This window comes from Colossoma macropomum, unplaced genomic scaffold (assembly GCF_904425465.1).
Source record: "Colossoma macropomum unplaced genomic scaffold, Colossoma_macropomum, whole genome shotgun sequence".
Taxonomy (NCBI): domain Eukaryota; kingdom Metazoa; phylum Chordata; class Actinopteri; order Characiformes; family Serrasalmidae; genus Colossoma; species Colossoma macropomum.
Genome location: NW_023495386.1, coordinates 1,227,239 through 1,247,152, shown reverse-complemented (window position 1 = coordinate 1,247,152; position 19,914 = coordinate 1,227,239). Strand labels below are relative to the sequence as shown.

The window sequence follows — 19,914 nt, the reverse complement described above, 5'->3', positions numbered from 1 at the left end:
TAAAAAAAAAGTATATTTTGTCCCATTTTTTTCAATTTCCAAAATAACTGCTATGAATAAACAAGGGTACACTTCGTGTCACGAGGTGCGATATCTGCAGCTTGTGTTTCAACATCACTGTGGTTCAATGCTGCACATTCACTTTATTTATCTATTTATTATCTATTTATTTATTTATTTATTTATTTATTATTTTTTAGAAGAATGTAATATAAGACAAAGAGAACAGGAGGCCATACAGAGAATGCACAAAATACAGGATTTTTTTTTTGTAGAGAGCAGAATTCATGGTTCCATCAATTATGGCAAGTCACCCAAGCCCTGAAGCACCAAAGCATTCCCGCACCATCACACTACCACCACCACGTTCAACTGCTGGTATGATGGTCTTGTTGTGTAATGCTGTGCCCCTTCCCTAGAGAGGTCCACTTTCAATTCATCAGTCCATCGAACATTATTCCAAAAGGCTTGGGGTCATCATGGGCAAATGTGAGACAAGCTTTTACGTTCCTTGTGGTTAGTAATGTTTTCCGGTTTGCAACTATCCCACTGATATCATTTTCGCCCAGTCTCTTTTTAATGGTGGAATTTATGAATGCTGATCTTATCTGAGGCGAGCAAGGCCTCCAGTACCTTCGATGTTCATCTGGTTCTTTTGTGATTTCCTGGATAAGCCATCATTGGCCACATCCGGGAGATTCACCACTGTTCTATGTTTTCCCCATTCGTAAATAATGGCTTTTATTGTGGTGTCAGAGCCTTAGATATGTCTTTATAATCCTTTCCCGTGAGACCTTTTAGTCTACTTTACATTGCTGAAAAGGTTCTGTTTAAGTGAGTTTAGATTCAACAGTGCTGACAGTAAGCAAGCCAGGGTGTGTCTAGTGTAATTGATCCCATTATCAACTAAACGTAGTTAACTTGTTGATCAGGAGGGGAAAATACTTTTTCACTGTACATGTTTTATTTTAATACCCAATTAGTTAAAGGAACACTGAGATGAGTTTGGATGTCCATTCTATATTAGTATACCCCTCCCCCTCTGATATCCCCCGGGTTTATTTCAAAAACACTCGGGAAGATAAGGTTGGTACTAAATCTAAATTTTGGCACCGTGGAGCTTTAAAGATGAACCTATCATCCACTTCTTATGACGGGCCCCTGATAATATGACAGGGTCCTTCTGCTGGAGCAGCAAGATACAAGCTTGACTCTGCATGTCTGCAGCCAGACGCTATCAACCAGTTAAACTAGGATAACAGAGGCCAGCTGAATTAATAACTGACAACTACCATTTCCCAAACTTCATAGTATTTGTTTACATTCCAAATGAATGCGACAAAGTTCTTCCTTGGAGAAAACAAAACAAACAGTAAAGGCAAAAGTTTTACATGCTCACTAAAGTAAGGATGGTCTGATGATGCTTGCTTCATAAACCTTCACTGTGCTCACATCTGATCTTCTACTCTTTACTCATCAGCAACTAATCAATAGGTATACCAAGTTGTATATAACAGAGGTAACTGAGGCCTACTGTAATTGTGCTGCAAAAATCAGGCTTACTATAGCTGTCAATAATAAGAGTACTGATATCACAGTGTACTTTGCATAATTTAGCAGGCTCTAATCACAGAGTAGTTGTGTGCATACTGTACATGTAATTATGGTGCAGTAGGTATTTCTTTGGGATGGGTGGCAAGTGGTTTTGTGTCATAATGCTTCATATGTGGTTTGGTTAAGGTATATTTTAATATATTTTATGTTTGAATGGCGTATTTTTCTTAGCTCGACAATGGTACAATGTACAGTAGTGTAGTTTATTTACTGAAGGTTCAGTTTAATGGCAGCTGCGTACAGTGTGTTCAAGTTACGGGGTATTCACATGTAGTTCTTACTGTGAACACTGAAATAGTATCTAGTGAAGTGTATTAATATGCAGTTTTACAGCAGTACCTACTTAGGTCAGGTCATTAAATTTATTTATAAAGCACATTTAAATCACCACAAGTTTGCCAAATTGCACAATAATTCAAATACAATCTAATAATATAAAGATAGGTAAATAGGTAGATATATAGATTGTTGCAGTTTTACAGTTAAAGTGTATTCAGTTGTAGATTTATAGTACAATGTTAAAATGTATTAAATTGTAGGTTTATAGTTCCTTGTTAAGGTGTATTTGGGTGTAAGTCTACAGATAAGATGTATTCAGTTGTAGATTTACAGTGCCGTGTTAAGGTGTATTTAGGTGTACCTTTACAGCAGTACCTTGGGCATAGTGAGAAGCAGATGGCCGGTGGTTTGAGATCTCTGTGCTGTACTGCTGTCAGGCTTCACCTCAGCAGGCAAAACCAACTGGAACACCTGAAAACACACCCACACATTTTTGCACATAGTTTGCAAAGACAAGAGCATCACAGCCACATAAATACTGAAAGTACAGATAAACGCAAAAAATTCAACAGAACTCTTTTACAAGAACTGCATAAGCCATTTTAATAGACCTATCTTCTCCTGCATCGCCTGACAACCTGAGAGTAAGCACCCACAATTCAGCTCCACACTGCACACTGAACTCTCCGCTGGGACTGTGCAATTTATAATACTATGACTATTTTGTTTCTTTGTCTATTTTTAAATATATAAAATGTTGGGAGTTGACACTGTGTGTTAAATCTGATGGATCTCATTACGCTACAGTCGGGCTGGGCGATAAAACAATAACGATAATTGTCACAATATAACATCCAAGATAGAACTATAAGAAAGGTTTGATTAATTTTTGATATAAAACACCATTCTCACACTTCCATGTTCTAGCAACAGCCCTGGTGGCGTTTTCTACTGCAAGGAAAGTAACATTACTCAGTTTTTCGACATGACTGGAGGGGTCAAGGAGTGAAATGAGTCGGCAAATACACTTTAGCAACGTCTGAAACGGAGTTATGTATTCCCGTCTCCTGTGACCAACTGTGAGTGACGAGATAAGTGGCGTAACTATACTGTCCCAGAGAGAACTCACCTCTTTCCTAACATCCTAAAAATCACGCCCGCTCCTCACAACTACAGCGCTGTTTCAGCGCTTAGTCATATTTTAGTATTAGTGCATTCCCAAGCAACGAAAGAAAACAAAAAGAACAAAAAGAAGTGAGTTTATGCATGATTTAAACGAAAGTAAACTGAGGATGCCTTATTTGTGTCATTGGAGAGTGGGAGAACGCTAGCTTCCCAGGCTAGCTGTTTTTTGCAGCTGTGTAACTTAAAGCAGCACTCTGTCACTCACATAGCATCGCAAATTCATGTCACTGTAGATCAAACAAGACAAAAAAGTGCTGATTTCAGTTTAAGCGTACCTAAAAGGAGGACTCTGGTGCGAGAGAATCACACTGCAGTTTACGCTTTTACATAGCGAGTGTCAGATATATTGCGGTCCACCCCTGTAACTACTATGATAGAATAGAGACATCTAGATGTCTGCTAGCTGGTGTTTGAATACTGTGATATGCTCTGACATGGATGTGGTAGAAGCGATGGCAGTAAGGCGGCGTGCTCCATCACTGACCTACCGAGCCAGCGAATTTTTGCTGTTCATATTAAGCTGACGTTGTTGAGAAATTAAACAGTTTAGCACTTGTAACCAGATAGCCTAGCACTTGTCACCAGACAGCTAAAATAATCTGTTTTCTTTCTTAAATTATAACTATTACAAAAATTGTTGCTAGTTGGGTTGGAGCAAGAATGTGGACCCTCTGCAAGTCCCTCACGACCAGTCTGAGAATCACCGGGTTAAGGTGTATTTTATGTTTAAATGGTGAATTATTTTTTCAGTTGAAAGTGGTACAGTGAATGTGTGTGGTCTATTACTGAAAGTATAGTTTTACTTGTAAATAAAATGCATATTTACAGGGGAATTCCACTGATTTTTCAAAATTTCTGCAAATCATTAAAGGGGATCAGTCACACTGTGAAATAGTCTTGGTCGATTCTCCGGCCCTCTAAATAAACATTCAGAGCAAAAAACTGACATTTTGCAATGTAGAGTTATTGAACGGTTTTATTCCAGATGCTAAAAAGTTCGTGAGTTTTGCAATGCTACTTTTGGAGCTCTATTTTCTGTGAATTTTTAGAGCTGTATTTTCTGTGAAATTAGTAAACTTAATTTTAAAAAAAATTAATTTAGAAAATCAGTCAATATGCCAAAATGAGTTGTTGAACATACAGGAATAAAAGTCGGTGTTTATCACACAACACAGAAGGACTGTGGAAGAGGTGAAGTGAGTGGCTGCTATAAATAACCCAAACTCCGACAAGAACACATCACTACACGCAATGAGAATGAGCGTGTTCAACAGTTCAAGATTTCAGAAGATTTTAAGAAGGATTTGATGTTTGGACTTTTTGAACATCAAATCCAGACTGGAGCTCAATCCTTTTGTGAACCTCACCAAAAGGGAAAAACAGAGCTGAGGGAGGCTGCCTGTTAGTAACTAATGACTGAGTAAGCAATGCTGACAAATAAGCTCTAGCTATTAGAAAAAGGCTCATTTGATAACATTACAACGTTTGTCTCACATTACAATGTTTGTCTCATTTCATTCACAAGCTAATCTCATAGACCCATGTGTGTTTTCCTCTTGTGCTTTAGCCAGGCTCATCGTTTGCTGTTTGTGATGTCGTCTCTCTGCTGTTACGTCTATTATATGGTTTCATGGTTGTTTCAGAATTAAATTTTTCATACTACCAACTCTGAAAATGCAAACATGTCACTAGACTCTGTCATGTAGAAAATATATAGTCTGCTCCATCAAACTATAGTGGCTAGTTCTGTATTCCTTGTTGGTATGCTGTTTCTGTTGTGGACAGGAGTAAGGCAAGTCACTGTTTCTGTTTTTGGTGTATGTGTGAGAGAGTGAGGGGAGAGGAAGTTAGTGGATGGTTGTTGAGATTTAGAAGGGGTTGCACTAGTGAATGGGACAGACCATGCATATCATGCTTTGCGGTGTTCTCTCTCTGTTTGAAACATGCCCAAAGGTGTCACAAGTAGTTTTTCCCTCGCTTTGCTCTCTGAAATGGCTTTTGACTTCAAAAGTTTTTTTCAAACGTTTGGCATGATGCAGCACCTTCTGGTACCAGAAAATATCCATAAGTAACTCTTCCTCTTTTAACACATAAACAAAGTAATCCAGAGTGGTTTGATGTGAAAATGCACCGTTTTAAAGAAACTTACCAAGTCAGCACTGATCGCAATGGTGGTGATAGGAACTAGAAGTCCAAAGCATTTAATGTCTAAAAGCTCCCTCACAGAAAGTTATTAAATAAACTATGTTTTATGATAGTGTCAAGAGGTTTTGCCTAAAAACATATTTTTTAAAGACATTCATGGCAAAGAGGCACATGCTTTGTAAGGCAAAATAGTGCCCAAACAAAATGTATTTTTTTTTAGATTTACCACTAGTTTACCATTAACAACATTACACATAAAATTTAAAAGAGGTTCATTGGTTGTTTTGGATGGTAAATAAAATAGTCATTATTTGCTTTGATTACATTGTGATCTCTGGTTCCTATCAAAACCACTATAAAAATCTGACACAGTAAATCTCTCCACTTTGTTTACATCTCATGGTTGAATTATGCAAAAATGTTGAGTCAGTGGAACATGTACAACCCCATTTCCAAAAAAGTTGGGACACTGCAAAAAGTAAATGATGTGCAAATCATTTAAACCCTATATTTAATTGAAACTAGTACAAAGACAACATATCAAATGTTGAAAATGTACTGTTTTTTGAAAAATATATGTCCATTTTGAATTGGATGCCAACAACACGTTCCAAAAAAGTAGGGACGGGGCAGTATAAGGCTGGTAAAGTTGTGTAATGCTAAAACCACCTAGTGGTTGATTGACAACAGGTCGGTAACAAGATTGGGTATAAAAAGAGCCTCCCAGAGAGGCTGAGTCTTTCAGACGTAAAGATGAGTAGAGGTTCACAACTCACAACAATTCAAGAATAACGTTTCTCAATGTAAAATAGCAGAGAACTTATGCTTTTCATCATCTACAGTACATAATAACATTAAAAGATTCAGAGAATCTGGAGAATTATCTGTATGCGAATGACAAGGCCAAAAACCAGGGTTTGCTGGCCATGATCTTTGGGCCCCTGCAGACGGCACTGCATTAAAAACAGATATGATTCTGTAGTGGAACTCACTACACGGGCTCAGTAACACTTCTGAAAACCACTGTCTGTGAAAACAGTTTGTCGCTGCAACCACAAATGCAAGTTAAAAACCAAAAACGCAAAGAAGGAACTGTAGATAAACAGGATCCAGAAATACTGCCACCTTCACTCGGCCTGAGCTCATTTAAAATGGACTGAAGTGAAGTGGAAAAGTGTCCCGTGGTCCAACAAATCAACATTTGAAATTCTTTTTGGAAATTATGGACACTGTATCCTCCGGGCTAAAGACTCAGCTTGTTATCAGTGCACAGTTTAAAAGCCAGTATTCTGGATGGTCCAGGGGAGCATTAGTGCACATGGCATGGGTGACGTGCACATCTGTGAAGGCACTATTAATGCTGAACGATATATACATGTTTTGGCCACATATGCTGCCATCCAGGCGACGTCTTTTTCAGGGAAGGCTTTGCTTATTTCAGTAAGACAATGTCAAACCACATTCTGCATGTATTACAACAGGACTGCCTGCAGTCCAGGCCTGTCACCACTGAAAATATTTGGTGCATTATGAAATGAAAAATAGGATAAAGACGACCCCGAACTGATGAGCAGCTAAAATCCTATATCAAGCAAGAACGGGAAAACATTTCACTTTCAAAACTACAGCAGTTGGTCTCCTCAGTTCTCAAACGCTTACAGAGTTTGTTAAAAGAAGAGGTGATGAAACACAGTGGTAAACATGCCCCTGTCCCAACTTGAAATGTGTTGCTGGCATCAAATTCAAAATGCGCATATATTTTTCAAAAAACAATAAAATTTCCCAGTTTCATTTGATATTGTCTTTGTAGTATTTTCCTTTAAAAATATGGTTTCCATGATTTGATTATCATTGCATCCTATTTTTATTTACATTCTGCACAGCATCCCAAATTTTTTGGAAATGGGTTTGTAAATAAATTAATATGCGAATAAAGTGTGTATCTAGATCTGAATTCTAACAGACTGAAAGACTGGGGGAAGGCATGCAGATGCAAAATGTAAATGGTTGGGGGATGGGGCAAGACCTCTATACTGCAAACACAAATTGTCACAAATGAGCAGAACATAAATCGTCTGCCCTTAGTTCAGGAAAATATAGATTTTTGGATTTTTTCCCATTTGTATGAGTTCACACACAGGTCAGAGACTTGGTGCTACCTAATCTGCACAGGCCTAGCTCATACCTTTCTGCAATCTTGCTGAAATTACAACACCCATGTGGATTGTTCAGGTGTGTGTGTAGCATTTTAATAGACCTTGAACTCTGAACTGTCGCTGTAAAGGTGATCTATACACACGTTTGCTCAGACACACTCTCGCACACACACACACACACACACACAGGTTTAAAGTGGAATTCAAACTCATGTCACTTGAGCAGTGATATACAACACAATCAATCACACTGTCCAATCAGAGTTAACCAAATACAGCCCACATCCATAAATACTGAGACCTCCACACAGCTCTGGCTGTTACTCACAGTAGCGTAGGTCTGATTTGGTTATTTGCGAGGGAAGGAAAAATGCAAAGGTCGAGCATGTGTGGATTTACAGCAGAGTAATCAGCTTTAAAGACCAAACCACCTGCAGCAGCAGCACTCATTAAACTAATCAGAGAAAGAAAGAGAGGGAGAGGAAAGCGAGGGAGAGTATCAGAGATTGAGGGAAGGAGAGAAAAATAAATGGAGAAATGGGGGAGGAAACATGATAGAGCTGTGCAGAAACACTGAGCTTGTGTATGTGAGTATGAAAGTGCATCAATGAATGAATATATATGTATCTGTATGTAGGAGAAATAATTATGGAGGGATTTAGCACCTTTCTTTTCACAGTCACTCTAACGTATGTAGGTTGAACATCCACATCTAGAAGGGATGTGTCCAAATGCCTACAGTCACAAAAAACAAAACACTACATGTTACAACATACATAAACACAAAGACATGGCCAATATGACAATGTAATTGGATATTGACAATAATTAACAAGTAACCCAATTCCAAACCTTTGCAGGTATTAACACCCAAGTTGAAAAAGAATAGCATTAGACACCTTAACAAATAATATAAAATAATATTTACAATATTGGGCAAAAGTCAGAGACCCATGATTTACTAAATTACCCTAATTTACTAATTTACTAAATGACCCTTGATGTACTAAATTCTCCTAATTTTCTCTGTATCTTTTAATAAGCACACAAGACCTCAGATCTGAAAAAATACACAGGTGTTTCTGACTATCCTTGTACTGTGAGAAGACAACTATGCTATGGGCGTGAAAGGATGTGTAGCTGTTAAGAAGCTGTTACTGACAAAAAGAAACTGAGCAAAGAAGCTGCTTGTGTTCAGAATAATGGACTAACTACTCCAGAGTCTATTCACAGACAACATCAGTGAATGTGTTTGGGGTTACTTGGATCGTGAGAAGCAGAAAATGCACCAACAACTGAGACTGAACTTTGGAGATGTGGAAAAAATATTCATGCAAACAGGGGTGGGCTATATGGCAAAAATCACAATACTTGAAGACATTTTCACAGCATATGACATGTATCACAATATTTAGTTTTTCTGAGGTTTGATAAACTGGAATAGAAAAAAAACAGAACCAGTACTGCCACATTTAAAAATACAGAGAAAAACTATGAATACAGTGATTTTTTTTCAATGTTTCACATGCTCCAATGAACTAAACAAAATTAAACAGGACTTATTATACTCTCTTTGTGATAAAACATGCAGTCAGTGTTGCTTAACTACTGATGATATGCATGATGCATTGTGGCATAATGTACGACGATAGCGATAAAATATCATCATATTGCCCACCCCTACTTTTGCAGAGCAAAGTCTGCAAAAAAGAATTAATGACCTTTTTAACTGCAAAGTAAATAAATGAAGGGTGGTCTCTGACATTTGTACAATAACGAACACTAGAGGGATTAATAAGCCATTAGGCTATGCTACAGCAAATCTTTGTCCCTGCTACAGTATTCTTAGGGAAAGTGTCCCAGTTTTTTGGCAGGGTTGTAAGTTTAAGAAAATATAATGATTTCCCACTGCTGCGTACAGGTACCTCATTGTTGCTGTCAAAAATACTGATTTTTTGATACATATTGTTTCTGGAAATTTGAATCAATACCAATACGCTGCCATAAAATATTCATGAGCATCACTGCTAGCTTGACACTAACATAACACATAAATTACATGGGATGCAAGCAGAAATTAGCATTATCATAGTGAAAATGTTTCATCATTAAATATTGCTATGTAATGCTATATTGTGGTTGGCATGTGCTTTTATTTTCAAGACTGAATTTGATTCTCATTGTAGTAAAATTGTAAAGTTCATGTTGCTCGGCAACCAGCCATTGAATACTACACAGTGCTGAATATTAATACTTTTCAAAGCAGTGTATCAAATTTCAATATAGTTCACAACACTACACCTCATGTACCTTTTAAAACCATTGAAAGAGAGAAAACCCCACACCAGCAGAATCTCATGACGGTGTGTGTGTTTACAGTTACAAATACTAACAAAAAATACTACAGTAGTACTTTTTGTATACTACAAATACAACAAATAAATAATTTAATGTGTGACTTTCATTTACTCAGTAAAAAAGGCATGAAGGCTAAAGATAGCAAAGATGGTAGGCCTAATGATTCTGGGGCTCTAGGCCTGGATGCACATTTTTATATTATTATTTGAGGTGATGGCCTCCTGAGTGGCACAACATTCTACACTGCAAATAATGATATATATATATATATATATATATATATATATATATATATATATATGTGTGTGTGTGTGTGTGTGTGTGTGTGAAATAATCTTCTATGTGTGTGTACCTGTACACATGCAAGTCCAGAAGCACACAGTTGTTGTCTTCATCATCAGTGAGGTTAAAGTCCAGTCTGAAATGACAATATTTTAATGTAGTAATAATAATAACAACTCCATTTATAGAGCATTGTTTCATACTGAGTGCTTAACAGACGTGATAAAGTTTAACTGTAGCAGAAAACATTAAAGTTGAGTTTGATTTTCTTCTGTTATTGTTATTATTGTACAGCAAGAGATGTGATTTCTGAGTGTTTCTGTACAGTAGAGTACAGTGTGTGTGTGTGTGTGTGTATGCGTGTGTGTGTGTGTGTATACATACTTGGCCTCATTAACGTTCAAAACTTTTCCCTCAGCAGTGATCAGAGTTCTGGGGGCCTTAGCTTTGCCCTTCGGCTCTCTACAAAACACCACAGGTTAGAACTGAGTGAGAGTGTATATGTGGGTGCAGCCATCTGCTAACGTGTGTAACAAGGGTTTAAAGCAGGGGTCACCAATCTTATCCATAAAAGGTTAACGTTCCTGTAGATTTTCATTCCGATTAAGTAGAAGCACACCTGATTTTACTTGTTTAATCAGCTGGTCACATTCTTCAAACAATATGAATATCAACAGTAATATGAGTATGACTGCTCCTGTTTGGTTGGAAAGGCACATCAGCCCCTTGCGGATAAGAGTGGTGTTCCATGCTTTCAACAGACAATCTGCTGTATCAGAAAAAAAGTGCTTCACCATGTGACCTGAAGCATCATTGCTAAATTACAGTATGTAGCAGCAGGTTCTAAACAGCCGGACAATTTTATCATCACAATGTCAACAATTTTTACCAATGATATCACTTTTGCCTTTAGATAAGGAGTGTCCAGTCTCAAAGGGCCAGTATGGCTGCAGGTTTTCAACTGTCTGCATTGTAGGAAACTATTCAATGCCACCATGTGGCCAAATAAAAAAAATGCAATCTTTCATTTTTATTCTTTATTTCATTTTAGGCTTACAGGTAATAAACCATTTTAATATCTCCCATCTATTTAAAGAAGATTTATCAGCAATTTTGAAAGTGAAAATTACCCAACCCCAGCAGCATTCTCAGTCTTCCACAGAATACTCATTTACACAAATATACACGAATACCATGACATTTGTGTGTCTGAGTTACTGTTGGGTTTGTTGGGTCATTTATTCTTGTCCCACACATTTATGTGTGTGTGTGTGTATGTGTGTGTGTAATGCAGTGTCAGAGCAATAGTACACAAGTGTAATTACCCCTCCCCGCTGAAGAATTTGAGGTCATGAGGACGCTGCAAAGGTTGCTCTTAATTAACCATTCCCCTTAATTAAAGCTGGCTCTGTGTTAGCCTTGTTAGAGGCCCTGCTAGTACAGAGGGAATGATCACCCTGAGATTAATAAGGTGAATGTGGAGCAGCAGTGGCTATGGGGTTAAAATGTGAACACTGCAGAAGACAGCCTCTTCTTCTACTGCTGTGCAAAAGTCAGAGACCACCCTTAATTTATTAAATGTCCAGTCAACACAGCAATTAAGTACAAGTTATTCATTTTTCAGGAGATTACATACAAGATAATTCACTTCTATAGGGAAAGGGAAAGTAAGTAAAAGAGAAGAAAATAAGTAAAAACTGGAGTTCAAAAAAATATGACAAGATACAGAGAAAATGGGACTCCTCACAACCATGCAAGACCTGGTAGACCAAAACTGTCCCCATCAGGTAAACAGTACTTAATGCTTTCATCTTTGAGAGATGAATCTTACAACTGTGAGAAGACAGCTTAGCACTACAGGTTTGAAAAAATGTCAAGAAGCTAAGAAAAAGGAATAGACAAAAATATCTCCACTAAAAAACTGAAACTGGACATCTGCGGTGTGGAGGAAGGTTTTATGGACTGAAGATAAAGCAGCTGGTGTTCCCAGAAAAAATAACTGGCCACTGGATTGTAGAAAAGGCAAAGAGCGGAGTCAAGGCTTCTGTGTAATTTTCTGTGAAATATATGTTTTCTGCTTTTTTCCTGACATCGAAAAATGAATAACTTGTATTTTATGGGCGTTTAACCCCTTAAATAGCCAGGGCCTGTCAGTGGGCCCGAAGTTTTATTACACACATAACCTAAGAATACCTTGCATTGAAGTCCCTGTAGTTACTGAATAATAAGCCTTAGTATGTAATAAGCCTAGGATTTTTTTACTGTTCCTGTACACAAGAAACACCTTTTAATTAAATTTATTGTCTGAGATACATTTACTGGTGATATCTCCTTTAATGATTAAAATCTGCCACCAGGGTGCTTGTCATGTGCTCATAATAATAATAATAATAATAATAATAGCCTTACTTATAAAGTTAATATTATTGTTACACATATAAATGCAGGCAAAATTCCTTATACCGCTTCACAATATTTACTTCTTTACTTACTTCAGAACTACACCACTCTTTCTCTCCAAAAGTGTGCCCACCCTCACCACCACCCCATTCCAAAGATTGGTGTACCTCTGTCTCTCTTTTGCTCTCTTCTTTTCCTCTAGATAGTGATGTGCCTCCAGTCTTGACTCTGGAGTAAAGGCACAAGGTTTTTCCCAGAATTCCCTCTCCTGTTCTTCTGAATGTGAGTTTAAGGCTAGGTTTTGGTCTTGTTCTGGCGAGTACTCAGACTCAGCAGTAGAATCTTGGTACCTGTTCTCCATGGCTTCGTCTGAGCTGAAACACAAATATTTGAGAATTCAACTCACAAACATGGCTGTTAAAGGCAAAGACTTGAAATAAATATTTCTGCTATCTGAAAGTTTCTGTCCACCAGGAGGTGCAATTGTCCTGCATGCCTGTTTTTCTAAACTATGGGGCAGACTGACTAAAGAGATGCTACTTACTGACAGCCTACTGCCAGTTTAGTACAATATCTACTAATAAATTCCATGTAAATGAACAAAGATGCAACTTTGTAATTCACATACGACCATTTAACAATATAAACCCATGTTTGGCTCACAAGCTTTTTTCAGGAAAGCCAGGTTTCCACCAGGGAGGAACTTTTTTTAATCTTCCTTTGTTTCAGGTCCAAACTGTGACTAAGCTGAAATACTGATTTATCTTCTCATTACTTTGACTTAAGCACTATTGAGATGGGATTACTTTTTGCATGGTGAGGTGTGATAACGTAATTTTACCACAGGACATCATGCCAAATTTAGCTGTCATTTTGTTAATCCAAACCATCTGAATGCACTGTGTAACTAGCATTTTCATGTGCTTGGGAATTCACAGCCAACAGTCAACATCACCAAACAAAATCAAATGTTTTCTCTGTAATTTTTCTGTGTTTTAATATCCTGAGTTGTACACTTGAGGTAGAACAGTACATATTGACTTTAACTTTAGCCACAGAGAACACAAGTAAATGCTTCTTTGAGAGCATTTATACTTAAGCAACACCTTTTGCACATGCTATAATTGCATTTTTACTGACATGCTAAGAATGTCACAGCACACATAAAGTAACACAAAGTAACAAAGTAACCAGTAGCTTTAGTAATGCAGAGACTGCACAGCCAAAAGAATTTTAATGTGCACTTTTAATAATTATTTTGAAAAGAAAACTATCAAAGCATTATTTAAGAAAAAACTACTCTTAAGAAAATCCGATGAGCGTGAAAGAAACCTAAAGTATTCAAACATAGCAGTTTAAAACATCTATATTTTTTTTATAAAAAATAATATGTCATAGCAGACAATGTTTTTTCTATCAGAAATAAATAAATATATTTCAAAACTCTCCCTTTTCTCTGTCTCTAAGACAAACACAAAAAATGAGATAAGTTTTTTACAGGCAGTAAACAGCACACAGTCAGTATTAATGTAAGTCTTGCTAAATTGGAGTAGATAATGGGAGAAAGTCCTATAAATGCATATCCAATGAGGCAAAAGAGCAGTGACTTACCCTTTTATCTTATTATGGGTGCTAAATAGTTGTTGCCCTTGTTCAGAAAATCACAATAGTTACTTTTTACTGCTGAAATAGGATTAGTGCAAAACGCTGGTAAATCTGCCCCTATATTTGTGACAAAAGTAGTTTTCTCATCTGTTGAGTTATGCATTGCATCATACTCACAAGTTGCTACTGAGCTCTTTATGATCTAGATCCTGGGGGTTGCTGTGTGTGGTCTTTTTTTGCTCTTTCTTCTTCTGCTTTTCTCTCTTTTCCAAATACTCAGTCTCCTGTTGCAAGACACGCCTCCTCAGGCCATCCAGGTCCTGCAGTGCCCGTATCCGTTCCGCTCGCCCTATTGCTGTGCCGTCCAACCACTGGAAAGCACAACAGAACACAATGCAGCCAAAAAACACCACAGTGAGACCTTCAATATCTAATGGTGTGCTCATCAACTCTTAAAAGTCAGAAAATTGTCATGGGTCCAAATTGTACCTACTAGTTGTCGTGTTCGGGTAGTCTTCAGCAAATGGTAAATTTATCATGTGAACAATGTATATATTCTCTGAGAGTGACCAGTATTACCTTGGTCTGCTCAGTTGGAATGTACTGGCTGGTGACACGTCAAAACTCAGGTAACATGAAACTTAACAAAGTTTACCAGAGTAATTTCAGCATTTTCTTGTAAACTTGGACATTATGGACCATTTGAAGTTCCAACCAGAAGATTCAGTCATAAATTGCCAAAAACACAGCCCCTTTAGATACATACTGTATGTACTTTTCTACATTTATGGCCAGAAGCAAGGTCTGTATGTCTAACAGCCATACACAGAGCTGGTTTACACCTTGCATTAACATGTGTTGCATCTGTATAAGCTTCCATTCAATTTACTCTTTTTACTAAAATGTGTTACTAGTGTGACTAGATGAGATCTGATTTTACACACCTTCCAAATTAACCCTCTGGGGTCCACGCAGTCACCGGTGTGTCAAATTAAATTTTTCCATATATGTTTCTGTATCTTTGTGATAATACTGCACAAAAATACAGTTCAAACATGTCCTGACTCTGTAGAATCTGCCCTTAAGTCGATTTTATAGCGAGATCATACTCACATCCGGAGTTATAAGGCTATGAAGAGGGTTTGAGATAAACATCATCTGCCTTTCACTGTGTCTAATTAGTGGATTTGTGTGTCCATCTACACTCTGTGTGAAACTGACCAATGCAACATTCAGGAAATCAAGGCTGTCAGTCGGAAACCTTTCATTCTTCATTAAGTCGACATTGGAGACACTGACATCTGTGAAATGGCGTGCAAAGAGTTTACAGCTGCTGCAACGATTTTGGAAAGTAGCAACAAACACAACAGAGCAATTCGATACGAAACATATGGGTATTATGTTACATGCAAGTGCCATTATAGGAGAATTTAAGAAGATATGCCAAAATCGAGAAAATGCCCTTAGACCCCAGAGGGTTAACTGATCAGCTGAATCAGTTGTAGTAGAGCAGAGAATCCCTGCTGGAATATAAAGAAACCTCCCCCTTCTCTACCTAGCTGTGTGTGTCCCTGCAATACCTGTAGCTGAGGCAGACAGGCCAGCACATACTGCCTGTAACCTTGGAACTCAGTGCAGGGGTTCCCCACCAGGTAGAGCTCCCGCAGATGCACGTTATGTTTCAGGGACTCCACGCTACTCAGCAGACCCACAAAGTTCACTGTAAGGTCCAGCTTCTTCAGACTTTCACAGCCTATATATGCATATATAGACGCAAAAACAAATATGACGAATACAGTTCTGTGAACATGACATGAACCTTGCTACAGAAAATTTACATAACCAAGCCATAAACATGTCACAGAAGATATCATACGCTGTCATTTTATCATTGTGACTAATCATCATGACTGATGTCATGACAGCTTATGTCATGCTAATTTTGTTATGAAACATCACATATTACAATAAAACTGTCATTACAATTGTTAATATTGGTAGCATGACACTGCTATATTATTGGACATAAGCTGACATGACAACATGTTACAGCATATGACATCTGCCATGGCACATTTACGCCATGGTTATGTCAATGTGATGTTGCATGGTGCAAGAAAAGTGTTACATTAAAGTCACCTGAGAAAATCATATTTGAAAACCTATTTATCTGATCAGTGAGAGTTTATTTGTTCAGAAATACCAATAAAAAAATCGTTTGCATTTATTAAACTTTATATGGTGTTTTTACAAACCAAAACACACTTATTGCCTAGATAAGCTGTTTTAAATAAGGTGCCTAAGACTTTTGCACAGTACTGTATGTCAGTCTGAAATGTTTATGGGTCAAGTGCACTGGTGATGAAAGTTAATAAATCCATGCAACTTTGTTCTTCAAACTAACTTTCAAGATATCAACTAGCTTTTTTTCAGAATAGGACATTCTTTCTACTTTTTACTATACTTTATTTGTTTATTTGCATCTGTTCTAATGATGTATGGTGTTTTGACAAGCAAAAGCGGCCAAGATTAATTGCTTTAAACAATGTGCTTAGGTGCCTAAGACTGTACATGGTGCACAGTACTCCATATATGCCATACATACTGACTTTTTGTGCACATGTTCAACCAGAACCTGAATCTAAGCCATTCCGCAGACATTAGTCATAGCCTATGGTAAGTCACATAAAAAAGAGTGTAAAATGGACTAGAGGATTTTACCTTCCAAATTCTCAATCACTTCAATGTTATTCAGGGCCAGATTCAGATACTCCAGCTTCTTCAGTCTTCCAACATTCTCTAGAGAAACATAAAATGCCATCAGATTAAACAGTTACCACATGTTCACCACACTATATCATGGCAATATGAAGTGCTTCAATTAACTGTGTAAACCCATGAAATGTGTTCGTGTGTTACATTATGGTCATGATAGCTTTATGCTTGATTAATGAGCAGACTTTGATTCCATACCTATTTTAGGGATGAGGTTGTTTTGTAAGTAGAGGATTTTCAGATCTCTGCACCACTTGTCAAGGAGCTCTATTCGCTCAATATCCTGCTGATGCAGTGACACCTCCTCCAGAGAGAAGATCTCACAGTTGTTGTGCTCAGCGCGACGCCGGATAAGATCCTCAGTGACTGAAAAAGAATTTTGGTTTTGCAGACAAGGTTGGAAAATACAACCCCATTTCCAAAAAAAAAACTGGAACACTGTGCAGAATGTAAATAAAAACAGAATGTAATGAAATGCAAAATGAATAGAATGCAAATCATGTAAATCATATTTTTAATGTATATGCCCATGTTGAATTTGACAACAACATGTTCCAAAAAAGTTGGAACGGGGGCATGTTTACTACTGTGTTTCATCACCTCTTCTTTTAACAACACACTGTAAGCGTTTGGGAACTGAGGAGATCGACTGCTGTAGTTTTGAAAGTGAAATGTTTTCCCATTCTTGTTTGACATAGGATTTCAACTGTTCAACAGTTAAGAGTTCCCTTTGTCATATTTTTCATTTCATAATAGGCCAAATGTTTTCAGTGGTGACAGGTCTGGACTGCAGGCAGGCCAGTTTAGCACCCAGACTCTTTTAATACAGAGCCATGCTGTCGTAATACATGCATGTGGTTTGGCATTGTCTTGCTGAAATAAGCAAGGCCTTCCCTGAAAAAGACGTCGTCTGGATGGCAGCATATGTGGCCAAAACATGTATTTATCATTCAGCATTAATGGTGCCTTCACAGATGTGCCAGTCACCCATGCCATGTGCACTAATGCACACCATAAGCCATTATGAATATAGGCTTTTGAACTGTGCGCTAATAACAAACTGAGTGGTCTTTAGCCCAGAGGACACAGTGTCCATGATTTCCAAAAAGAATTTAAAATGTTGATTTGTTGGACAACAGAACACTTTTCCACTTCCCCTCTGTCCGTTTTAAATGAGCTCTGCCCAGACGAGGTGGCAGCATTTCTGGATCCTGTTTATATATGGTTTCTTACTTGCATTTTAGAGTTTTAACTTGCATTTGTGGTTGCAGTGATGAGCTGTGTTCACAGACAGTGGTTTTCAGAAGTGTTTCTGAGCTCATGCAGTGATTTCCACTACAGAATCATGTCTGTTTTTAATGCAGGGCCTGAGGGCCACATGCTGTTTTTCAGCCTTGTCCCTTGCATACAGAGATTTCTCCAGATTCTCTGAGTTTTTATGTACTGTAGATTATGAAAAGCAAAAGTTCTTTGCAGTTTTATGTTGAGAAATGTTATTCTTGAATTGTTGCACAATTTGATCGTGCAGTCTTTCAAAGAGTGGTAAAACCCTCCTCATCTTTACTTCTGAATACCCAGTACCCAATCACGTTACTGACCAGGGCAACTGTAACCACAGTTCAAGTGGTTCTAAATTGGACATCAGCTGGATGTTCAAGTTCTTTGTTTTTTTATTAACAAAACATTCAAAAATGACCAAAGCAACATTTTCTCAATCAGACAATACAGTATATTTCAATATGTATTTTGAAAACGTTCTTTCATCAACAACATCTGAGAACAGTCTGCAAACGCAGATCAGCAGAACTCCACTCGTTAAAGCAGTAGTGTTGCAATAGATTTTCATTCCAACAAAGCTCTCAATCAACTGTTTTAATTTAAGTGAAAGAACAAGTAGAATCAGATGTACTCCTGTTGGATTGAAATGAAAACCTGCAGCCGCACCAGCCTCTGTGGATGAAACCCTCCTGCTCTAAAGGATGGTCAGAGAAATGTGCTAAATTTGTTAACCTATCATTCTTCATTATTAGATATACAAACATAAAATCACTTGTAGTAAAGTATGCCTCCTCCTAAGCAGCTACAACTTTTGTTATATTTCCCAAATGTATATTAGTTGAATTTCATTTTTCATTAATAAGTTGTGATTAAGTTGCATTTTTATGATAAATATATAACTACCGTAAAAAAACATAAAATATGCACGAAAAACATATATAAAAAAGTAAAGAGAGGGGGGGTTCTTTATGCTTACTATAACTTTTCTTCTCCAATATTTCATGCAATTTTAGCTATCCTGTCATTAACTTTTCGCGAATTTATCTAGGACCTAAGCAATACTGTGGACTGTATTGCACCTACATAATAGCTAGCTATGTGGCTACGTTTGATCAGTACACAGTCATAGGTGACGACATCGACCTGAGCAAAACTCTTTACGAACTTAGAACCATGTTTCCTCCGCACTTTTTGCCTCGAATGCTTTATTTCTGCAAACACAAACAAATGTCAATTTTGAACTTGGCTGACTGAATAAACCTCTAATAGCTAAATTTCCCTGTGAGCTAACTAACAATGCGCTGTCAACAACTCCGCTACTGTTAGCTAGGTTAACAAGTTAACAGTTAAGCTACCTAACCTAGCCTACTTAGCCACTTCTGCTTGCCAACCAACCAGTTAGCTAACGTTACCAGCAAAGTAGACTTGTCAATAATTTAGCAAACAACGGAAGTCTGAAGGTGTCTGTTATTACAGGCAATATATAGCTAGTAATTCAGACATGCTGAAATGTTTGATAACTTTCGTTACATTATCAGTGTAATAGACACGAAAACACACTTACTGCGGACCATGCTTGAGTTTGAGTTTGTTAGGGTCACTATGGCAACCGCCAGAGCGGAAGACTGCATTTAACCTGTTGGAGACTACAGGGAACCATACAGTCGGTTACAGATACAGATAAACACTGCTAACCTCCGAAAGGACAAAGCACTGACAGAAGAGCTCGCAGAAAGAAAGGACAGATTAAATTGTCTTGTATTTTTTTTTATTAAGCACAAAACACAATGGTTAAATGTTCTGGACGGCAACAGCAGTTGTAATAGCTGCGGATGGC

At 37.6% G+C, this 19,914-nt stretch overlaps 1 protein-coding gene across 1 annotated transcript in view; it reads right to left on the bottom strand.

The window, feature by feature from the left end:
• lrrc6 (leucine rich repeat containing 6) overlaps positions 1-19,658 on the bottom strand; it is a 31,122-nt gene extending 11,464 nt beyond the window's left edge. The window contains exons 1-10 of the mRNA XM_036562415.1: positions 19,642-19,658; positions 16,998-17,165; positions 16,746-16,823; positions 15,605-15,777; positions 14,202-14,395; positions 12,587-12,793; positions 10,404-10,481; positions 10,090-10,155; positions 8,045-8,114; positions 2,269-2,364 (exon numbers count right to left, since the gene is read on the bottom strand). Of these exons, the coding sequence (XP_036418308.1) occupies positions 2,269-2,364; positions 8,045-8,114; positions 10,090-10,155; positions 10,404-10,481; positions 12,587-12,793; positions 14,202-14,395; positions 15,605-15,777; positions 16,746-16,823; positions 16,998-17,165; positions 19,642-19,651 (1,140 nt within the window). The 5' untranslated portion in view covers positions 19,652-19,658. The remainder of the gene's footprint in view (positions 1-2,268; positions 2,365-8,044; positions 8,115-10,089; positions 10,156-10,403; positions 10,482-12,586; positions 12,794-14,201; positions 14,396-15,604; positions 15,778-16,745; positions 16,824-16,997; positions 17,166-19,641) is intronic.
• Positions 19,659-19,914: the final 256 nt, after the last annotated feature.